The following is an 11235-nucleotide window of genomic DNA, read 5'->3' on the forward strand; positions in this document are numbered from 1 at the left end:
CACAATATATATATATATATATATATTGTTACGTATCTGCTTGTTTGATAATTTCCCGTAAAACTTCTTTCCGAGGAACTTCAGCGATACAAGTCCTTTCTTAAACAAAACTAGTCTATTTTTTCTCAATACAACTTTGCAGTACACAGAATTTTCACAGTCAGTTTAATTTAAACACACGCTATAATTCACAACGATTCACGCACTTTACTTACAGTCACTACTGCTCGCTTGACTCAATTATCTGTCTATCTGCAATTATATATCCGCTTTATATGCCGGGCTTATATACTAAAATAGAGGGCGCCTAGAAAAGACTAGAGTTACCAGGAAAAGTCATGATCCTTCCAGAAACTCCAGCGCGCATGCTTCCAGTGTCACGTGACTTCCGCTGTCGTAACAATATATATATGTATATTATTTTAGCTTGATATATAAATATGGTTTGTAAACTAAAACATTTATATCACAGCAATTATTTCGATTAAAAAATTATTTTTCACTTCTTTTCGTGCAGGGAGACGAAGAGGCCACGTTAGGGCTTACTATCTCACCTTTCATGGATAGGCGAAACCCACAACTCGCGAAACTACAAGAATCTTTTATCAACCATTTGGTGGCTCCACTGTGCAATGCTTACGGAGAGGCGGGACTTCTCCCAGGCAAATGGGTGGAAAGCTTCGACAGTGAAGAGGAAGGTATGTAACATCTCAATTAATAAAGAAACACCTGGCGGTAAAATATTACGAGTTTTTGATACTCAACTTCGGTGGTCATACTTCTCATGCTATGCATGACTGACTATTTCCATTCTTCCAAAACAATGCCTATTACTTTTTATATTTTAAAATTTTGTTTCTGTTTGTTTCTTTTTACCTTCTGAAAGTTTCTTGGTTAATGGATGCTCACATTAAAATATGTTATTAATTTTTTGTCAAACTTGCTTTGAATCACAATCGTAACTGTAAAGGAGCAGACCACACAAAGATCCATGAGTCACGCTTCCCTGTTACTTACACGCCATAATTTAACAAACAACGATTTTGTAAAAACACAGGTAATGACTGTAGAAAACATACAGTACATTTTATAGAGTAAATATGACTGTCCTTAGAAATAGCTGTTTGTTAAATTTCTACTGTATCAACACAGTGTGCTTCCATACACAAATATTTGCACATCATGCTTGACTGAAAGAACAGTACTGATACGTCTCCGTTCGTTAGTTAATTTTCCGTAAATTCGTTCTGACGAATCTTTAGCGACACAAGTCCTTTCTTAAATAAAACTGGTTTATTCTTTCTGAATACAACTTTGCGATACACTTAATTTCAACAGTCGCGCTATAATTCTCAACGAACGTCTCACGTGCTCGAATTCAACAATACTCAGTTCAATTACACACTCTCTGACTGCAGTTCAATTACTCATTACCTCCCCGTCGCTTCGTGGCCGGTCTTATATATATACCAGGCTACCTCTAATCTAGTTGTCTCCCGATAATTCACGAAGGTTCGAGAAGGACGTGGCGTGATACTAGTCACGTGACCTCGCTGACGCAACAGTACTTTATCTATTCAGTTGCTAGAGACGCTGTAAAGCAAGGGAGGGTATCAGCAAAAAGTAATAACTCTTCAGTTAGCAAGACATGTTGTAGTTAGCAGTGACGTTGTTATGAGCCGTTAAGTAACACACTTAAGGTTTTTATATAGAGAATCGTTAGTGGTACCCAGTTAACACAGAACAGTATCTAAATATTGTCGGCAAAATCAACCTAAAGCTGTTCTAAGGCATTTTAATAAAAATTAAACTGTTTCTTACTCTAAGATGCCTTGATAACCATTATAATTTAAATCATATATATTAGTATAATTAGAACTACAAGTGCGAATTAAACATTATATTAACCCTTCAGAATTTAAATATACGTATATATATATATATACATATAGATCCAGTTTATATACTATTTTTCTCTGTAGCCGGCATTTTGCCTCTGCGAAGTCACTTGTTTTAATTAGAAAATGCGTTTTATTAATGTATGTTCACTGTTAATGATTTATTCAGTATCATAATATTTCATTCATTATATTTATAATTCTTTAACAACAATTATACCAAAATATTTGATATCAACTAAAACCACTTTTAGGCAACATGTATTTAATAGATTACCATCTAACAAATTATGTGAAGCATTTATAAACATACAAACAATGATGCTTGAACTTCACGGTAATAACTGTTGAATTCCTGCATGTTTCACGTCAACCTGACTTATCAGAATGTACCAGATTTACCACTCTCATATACAAACAATCCTGAAAATTTATGAAGATTGTGAATTACGAAACATGGATAAAGTATTGCAGTATGACATGTTAAATCATGTTGCACAAAATCATACAACGGTTTAAAAAATATCGGAAAATCCATAAAAGCCTACTTTTTGTGAAATATTCATCTAAATAAGATGTTTTAACAACTGTTAAAAATTATATGATATCATATTACAATATAAAATAATATATTATTGGGATGAATTTAACAATTTTGTTTATGTTCAATATTGATACTTGATGTTTAGATATCAGATATAAGGCTAAATTTGCTATTGTATTTTATCTAACAGCTGTGTCTGAAGACACTGACCAGATGGAGAGTTCTGACTTTAAAGATACTGAAGATGAACTAGTTGATAGTGATGGTGGTGTCAATAGCGGTAAATGCTCTTGTCCTCAAAAATATTTACATTAAGTAACATGCGCAACGTAAAATACAGTACAAACAATTAAAGAAAATTATCAAAAATGTATACATATAGTAATTTTTAATAGTTTATCGTAATATAACAGTTCTCTGTCATTATGTATGGTTATTTATTGAAACAACTTAATTAACTACATATACTGTCGTTGCAAAAGACTGTTTTATGGAAATAACTTGTAAGTTAGGTCACCGTTATTGTTTAAGACTGTTTTATAGAAATGTTTTCTGTTGTTATAAAACATGGCAGATTGTTTGAAATTATCACAGGTATGTTTTTTAATTGCCTAGGTACCTCCGGAAAACGACGTCGTGAGTTTCGGTTGAAACCCCGGAAAGTGCATTGCCTTCATACGATTCACTTGGAAGAAAACTACGACTACTGGGTGAATATATTAAAAGAAGAAAATTACGCCACGGAAGCCATAAATTCAGCTCCGACCAAGAATACAGAAGACTCCTCTACTACAGAGGAAGAAATGGAAACTATTCACGAAGAAGTTAGCCAATTGGCTCCTAAGGTTAAATATTAGGTCAGAGTTAGTGTGTTTTCTTATCTACAGTAAAAAATAATCAATTGCAAATAATTTGTTCATATGTTTAGAAAAAAAAAACTACATTATACCAAAGTGAATCTTATTACAGGCTTAAGTACCACTTTAAAATATCTTACGCTATCCACCTCTTTCAAAAGAGCTTTTCCTCGGTTAGAATAATAACACTGCCTCCATATTTGTTGCTGTGTTAAACTTACAATAAACCTTATTAACTCCACTGTCATTGCATAACATTGTTCTATGGATATAACTCGTAATGTAACTTCAGTTACATTCATTGAATTAATATTTTAATAGTTTGTGATATAACGTCTCTGCCTGGAAAGCTTGTGGATAAATGTAAGAAGTTAATTGCAAAAATGTTTAGGGCATTGTTTTAAAAGATCGTTCGGGCAAACCAATTGGAAATAGTACTAGAGTTCAAACTTCTATGAATTGTATCTGTTTATAGTCTAGTGGCGGAATACATTTGGTTTCTGTGTTGTAGCCTTTACCTGGTAAAAGCCGAAGTGTCGTCCATCTTTATACACACACAAACAGGTGTAGTAAAAAAATAACAGACTCAACGACAATACCTAGTATGGTTTATACATCACTCCACACTTCAAAACACTGGAGCCAGTGGCTAACATGCAGGATTGTGAATCCGCTCAATAGTTTAACATTTATAACTTTAGTAGAAAAATCAAGTTGTAAATAATGAACTAGGTATCTTTTGCATAAAGAATTTTATATATTGTTTCCCAGTCAATTCGTTGCCAATATGCTTATATTTTACTAAATTAAAAACTATCTTCTTTATGTTAATTAAAAGTACTAAAATTCGTATCCACAGTGTATAATGTTCAGCATGAAATTAAAAATCGACGCAAATCTTAACAACAAATGGTTCAACAGCCTTTCCAAGCAGTTCTGTCTGTAATGTTAAAAAACCCTCAGTCTAAAAGCTATATTCTACTCAAATGTTGAATATATTAGCAACTATTTTTGACTGTAGGATGCCCCAAATTAATATATATATATATATATATATATGTATGTATGTATATTTATCTCTCTATACAACTGAGGAGAACTTGGCGAATATGCCAACTGAATGCCCTAGAAAAATTTTGAAGAATAAAAGTAAACTTGATAAATCGGATAAACAGAGTCAAATTTAATGAAAGTACAACGTTTCACCAGGTTAACCTGGCATCATCAGGTACATCAACTACAATGAATGCATTGAAATTACAATATATATAATAATACAAGGGTACATTGAACTTTGATTGGGTAAATTTAACAGTAAGATATGATATTTCCGGAGAGTGTTTATTGATAGAGCTTGACCATAATCAACAAAATAGGAGAATACAAGTATTCTTTCAAAAATATAAAATATTATAACAACAAAATTTATAAATTAAATACTGTAACTTGAAAATTGTAAATAGAGGTAAAGTGATTCACATAAAATAATATAAAAAAACCTTTTTGAACATCAACATAGTTAAAGTTAGAATAGGTACAACTGTGTGCCAGAATACTTATTCATTTTAGACGTAAATTGTTTGATAAGCAAGGTACCCTTGCGCTGTATTATTGTATATATTTGTAGTTTCAATGCATTCATTGTAGTTGGTGTACCTGATGATGCCAGGTTAGCCTGGTGAAACGTTCTACTTTCATTAAATTTGACTCTGTTTATCCGATTTATCAAGTTTACTTTTAATAACGACAGGGTACTTCCTTTCATCGTATAATTTTGAAGAATGTAAACTATCAACTTTGTAAATATGACAAACATATCCATGCAAGTGACGAGTTGATTGGGTTACATTATAGAGTACTAACTAGTCTTCTATGATTTATTATTAGATTATTTTGTGCATAGTTAACGTTTGTTTTGTTTTTTACCTTTACAGAGTACTGTCAGCTGATGTCCCACTGTGCTGGCGCACCAGAGGGCGTCTACTTACTTGAAAAGATATGGTTAGTAATTAATATTTGTCTGAGTCACAGTTTTCTCCCGTTTATGTTTTGTGCCAAACGCTAAATTACACATCTTTGATTCTCCAACGTTATACATACGTGCTATGCTGGGGACACAAGTTTATAAGATGAGTTTTTGGATACAAGCAACCGGTTACAGCATTATTAGGTCCTAAAGGCTAATGAATGGTGACAGTTATGTGCCGATTACACGGGTTTCAGCCTATTGTTGAGCGTGAACTAAACCAAACTTTAGAGTGCGTAAAATAACATACTGAGAAAGACGTATTCTAGATTCAATATATTGCCACGCCTCTTACTATTATTTTGACCTTCTAATGTTTGAGTCACGCTCTCCTCTTCCATCAGTCATTCCAATGATTTAGCTATTCATTTTAAACAACGGAAATTGTGATAGCCATTTTTTGGATGAGTATTACAGAAATTGATTTACAATTATCTATCTCTTAGAAAGAAAACCTATGTACACGATCTAAATTTGTTTTTACTGCTTTTGATTGTTTATTAATAATTTTAATACACCCCAATTGAAAACCATTTCCATAAGTGAAAAACGACAGTTCTGTTTAGATTCAACTAGATAGATGACTCTTGTTAATATTTGCAAGTATATATTTAACAAAAATTACTTTTATTTCATAAAAATGTTTTATTTGTGTCTTTTATTTTATTTATAAGTTTCATACTTTTGAAAAAAGGACACAAAAGATCTCCTGATCATATTTCCAAGTGCTGAGGTTTCGTATTCAACATTGGAAGAGGGATATTTTGCAGACATTTACGTAAAATAGCAACAACTATTTTAGTAACCACCACTGGGTTTCAGGATAAGAGTCTCCATACCTATTTTATTATCCTATGTATGAAAAACAAACAAGTTTTCTTGTATGTCAAAACCGTTCAGAACTGGTATAGTGATAACCTCAGGACGATTGAAATTTGATACAATTTTTAGTTTATTATAGTTAAAAGTGACGTCATTAAGAACTTTTAGAAATTACAGCATTTAAGCCGTTTAATACACAATAAAGTATTGTTTGCCGGAAAATTCAGCATTCTAAAATCTACCATAACATTACCTTTTCAACAATAAAAAAGAAAAACAACGGTAAATTATGTTTTCTAACATTTGATATGAACCTCCACACTATGACTAGCTGAGAACAGCAGTGTCAGGCTACATCATCTCTCATCAGCCCCATCTAGGCTCACGAAAAAGAATATTATCCGAATAAGATTTTTATATCTTTAGGCGTGGAAAACAGTTTGATGTTAAATTGAACTTAAAGGCTTGATAAATTCAAATACTATTTTGCAATGAAAGAATGGTCAGGACTGTGTGTACAAGTTAAATCTACATCATAACCTTATAAATAATAGCAATTTTATGAAAAACGTATTGTCAAATTTTGTTGAAATATTGGGTTCTGAACAATTAAATAGTTTTCATTAATGAATTTCTATAAATATACCATTTGTTTGTGTAAATTCTATCTATATGTTCAAGCTTCATGTACCCAAACAGAACGCTTTTGCTACTTGGCCGAAGTTGAAGATGTTGCGGGTTCATTTTATACCAATATCGACTATCCAATAAATATATCAACCAACAGAAATACTTAGCCTTTGACATGGTTGAGAAATTTAACGGAATTCTGTCACTCGTTGATTTTTAGACTCCACTGGGTAGAAACTGTGTTACTTTAAAAAAGCACTGGTGTTCTGTATGACATTTTATATATATTTTGGCTTTTATTATGACGTTAAACATTACTTTATGTCAATGATGAACACATCTGGATTCTTCATTTCTTATGCTAGGGCATCAAATTGTATTTCCCGGAAAAAGACAGTTCTTTGTAAGAAGATAAAAGTATCTAAGCGAAAGTCATTTTGTATTTCTATGACTTTTTTTTTATATATCTGATTTGGTAATTTTTCAAACGTGCTTGGTTGTAACACTAATAGAAAATGAGATGGTTGTTAGCATGCTTTCTTTTAACAAACCAACTTTAAACGAGTTCTGGAATGAGTGAGATTTTTTAGAACGTGATGACGTATATCTAAATTCAACTCTGACGAGTGGATTGAAACAAAACTTATTATAAATGGGTTTTACGTCATTTTCAAACAGGTGTATCATTGTAACACCTCACTGTGAGTGATAGTAAGAGTTTCACATTATGACAGAGAACTAATCCGAAACATAAAGTCATATTTCTATATGTTAATAGTGTAATAACATACTAGTTTATAATTCATCCTCTGTACTGAGATGAAATGAGAGACCGGACACGTAACAACTAGATACCGGTATTTACTTTTAACATAAAGAACTTCTATGTACGTTCCACATTCCAGTTGGTGAAGACTGCTTTTGTTTATACATTTAAAACGAAGAAATAATGCAGTATATACAAAAGACATTTATCTCTAAAACGTTTTAGGAAACAAGCGAGTAATGTTTATTATACACCCGGAGAAGAACCGAATTCTGTATTTAACAAGGTAAAGGTAATACACGAACAATATTTGTCATTGGCTCAGAGGAGAAGCACTAGACACAGGTGATTACCCGTGATATGACGAGATTAAGGAAATACATTGAAATGATTGATAGCAAGATACTGATATTTACATATGACGGTATTCAACAGAAGTGTAATTCACCTTAGTCGCATACGGGGAGAAGGATAAGAAACTAAGGTAAGATGTATGGTATTTCCTTACTGAGATTAAGTAAGGGAAAGAGTTATGATTTTTCACATCTTAAGGGTTTAAATAAACAACATAAATAAGACACAAAAAAGACATGATGCGGACATTTACATATCCATAGCGTGTCTTTAAAAACGTTAATTAACCATAAATTTCGTTCTATTGGGTTTTATTGATGAATCGATAGATGTAGAATTCAAACAATAAATATATTCAGAATTTAATTGCAGCTGTATTTTGTAACGAAACTTGTTTTCGGATTAAGTGTTAAAAGTAAAAAACATGGTACTTTATTTACGACAAAATGCATTTTCTTCTTTAACCTATTACCCTACATAAGAGTTTAAGTTGTACTAACGCTATGATAACTGTTCTAATACATGACGGATTGGTAAGAAAGTGTCATTTATATTTCTAAGTTAGATAAGTTCTTAATATTTTACCTTATCTAAGTTTATACAAACATTTATGACTATTATGGCTAAGAAGACTTGTGAATACCGTTACTACTGCACTGATTAAGGATGTAAACTGTTTAAATAAGATGTTTATTTCTGAAATAACAGTTATGGAAAAGTTAATGTGCTAGCACAATTTGTATTCAAAAATTAATGGAAGGTTACATGTGTTCAAATTAAATGTCAGTATTCAAAGTTTGTTACAAAAATTATCAGCTTTTACTTGTAATATACAGAACAAGAGAAGATTAAATTAGAAGGTACTTCTCAAGTGTCGTGTTGAGTTACAAATTAAAAACGTAGCATTTAGAAAACTAGGCTTTTTCTTTAAAATTATAGTTTTTTCTTTACTGAAAAACAGCGTCAACGTTAAAAAAGAAAAACTTTGTGGTTGGTAGAAAGAACGACATTATTACACATCTGAAAAGAAACGTAAATATACTAAAATAAGTATAAAATAGTTTGACATTTTTTATAAAGTAAAAATCATACCATTTATTGAGAAAATATTAAAATACGTTAACACTTGTTTCTTGTCAGAAAAAGGTTGTGATACACTACGTACCAATTACTGCTATTAACAATACTTTCGAAACAGTTTTGTTTCGTTGATATTCTGTTTTGATTTCAGTTCATTGTATCTCTTTGAGCATTTAATTTGTATTGATTGTAGGCTGTTTTTTACTTCACTCACTGTTATATCGATTCAGACCGATAAAATATTTAAAAACAACATATTCAGCTTCGTAAAATTCCACTTTCTCATAAATTATTCTTTGGATATAATTCAGTTACAATTTTTCTGTTAACTAATTTTGGTTAAAATCTATAACAATTTCCCTCTACCATTTAGGGTTCTTAATTGACCATTAAAAAAATATTTGTTTCAAATTCGTTAAACTAGAGTATTTCTTTTGTACATATTAGAAACTATAAATGCTATCTCTAGTATGAGTCTGTCATATTTTAATAATCCTTATAGTGAGAATGTATATTAGTGTGTTTGTACGTGCATATATTTAAATTATTGTTGAGAATCTCTTCGTAATGTTGTTAGCATAGATATCCATAATGTATTACAACTTATGTTAAGCCTAATTTGTCTTCATATTAGGTTAGACAATATCACTATTATTTTTTCTTTCTGGGGATCAGTATAGAGTTAGAGTAAAATATGTTATTTTCCTTCACTTGTAAATTTCAGTCATGAAAGTATTGCTATTACTTAGTACTACACAACTTAAGTTCCTTCTCTCTTTTTCTTCAATAATTTAATCTACTCCATCTACTAATAGATTTTCAATTACTCAAAAACTTCTTACGGGTAATTAAATAAAAATATTTTTATTTTGGGAAACTTAACTCCTCTTTTTCATTTCCAAACCGTAAATTATCTAGCACGTCGAACGTTGTAGATAACTGTATAACAAATGTACGTTATTTTGTCATTAAAGGTAAGCTGAAGAGTACCATCAGGTTATTCACGATGATAAACTCATTATCAGGAGACTCGTGTTGAATTGTCACGATTGAGTAGCCTTAGATATAGTGAAAGAACTGTATTGTAATTTTTTTGTTTGTTTCACATACCCAAGGGTGTAGTTGAATGTTTATAATTCCTTTCAAACGATATATAATTTAATCCTAAAATCATGAGTCAGACGTACAAAAATTGAAATGTTTAGGTTTCAACGTTAGGGGTCGATCTCTTGGTTTGAAAAACGCAATAAAACTCCAAAAATATTTTAGTATTGAGGAATTTTTTTTCCGAAGCAAGGCTATTTGTGTACAGGGCCATTCCGTTTTGGTCTTGATTTGGTTTTCAAGATATTCATAAGATCGAGTACATTGCGCATCGATGGTTGAGGCCTGATCAATCATATCTAAGTTTGTCGATCACTCAACGATCTAAAACAATGAAATTGTTCAAAATGAGAAGAACAAAGTATCATATTCTTAATATTCCTTCTGTTTCACAATTTTCTCGCACTTTTTTTAAACTGGGTCCTAACATTTTGGGATAACCTCTCTCTCTTCCTGAAATCCAAACGTTTACGTTTCATTGAAATATCGCACTTTCCAAAGTCATAGTTGCGGTGACTAGGTAATTATGACTTCTTCCCATGCATATGACTAGTTTAGAACCAAAATCAGGTTTCTTATAAGTGGATTACTTTGTAAAAGGCAATGGACTTTCGCCAAAATCTTGATACACATGGAGAGGAAAAACTCATTTTCAAATAATGATTTCCCTTCAAGAGGTGAACCAATGAGCACAAAAGTTGTGTTTTTCGAAAGTTTTAATACTCAATTATCGTGAAAGGGTAATTTTGATGCTTTTTATCCTTAACCAGATGTTGTGATAACCAAAACATTCACTAGTTTTTGTACGATCGACTACCGATTTTAGAGTGAAAAAAATCTGTCTATTGAAATATATTTGTTAAATATCATAATATAGCTTACAAAAGTAGGAAAATAATAGCAATATTTAAATAAAAAACATGGGCGAAAAAATAAATTTTGAAATATCGGTAAAAATGTGAAAATAATACAGTTAAATAAAGAATAGCATTTAACCTCAAACATTTTTTTTTCAATGAAATATAAAAAACTACTGAGATAAATGTTTCCTTGCTTATCTGATTTTATTTCCTCTGTATATAGTTCTTCTTTACAATTTTTGTCTAGAAAAAATATTTGAAAAAATATCGGCTCTTAAAGGAGAGTAAGTCTAG

General features: G+C 31.2%; 1 protein-coding gene across 1 annotated transcript in view; it reads left to right on the top strand.

Annotated features, from left to right (window-relative positions):
- Positions 1-10986, top strand: part of LOC106458239 (cGMP-inhibited 3',5'-cyclic phosphodiesterase A-like) — a 286487-nt gene extending 275501 nt beyond the window's left edge. Inside the window, exons 10-13 of the mRNA XM_022384675.1 lie at positions 473-698; positions 2633-2722; positions 3037-3299; positions 5234-10986. Of these exons, the coding sequence (XP_022240383.1) occupies positions 473-698; positions 2633-2722; positions 3037-3299 (579 nt within the window). The 3' untranslated portion in view covers positions 5234-10986. The remainder of the gene's footprint in view (positions 1-472; positions 699-2632; positions 2723-3036; positions 3300-5233) is intronic.
- Positions 10987-11235: the final 249 nt, after the last annotated feature.

Source organism: Limulus polyphemus, unplaced genomic scaffold (genome assembly GCF_000517525.1).
Source record: "Limulus polyphemus unplaced genomic scaffold, Limulus_polyphemus-2.1.2 Scaffold21, whole genome shotgun sequence".
NCBI classification, from domain to species: Eukaryota; Metazoa; Arthropoda; class Merostomata; order Xiphosura; family Limulidae; genus Limulus; species Limulus polyphemus.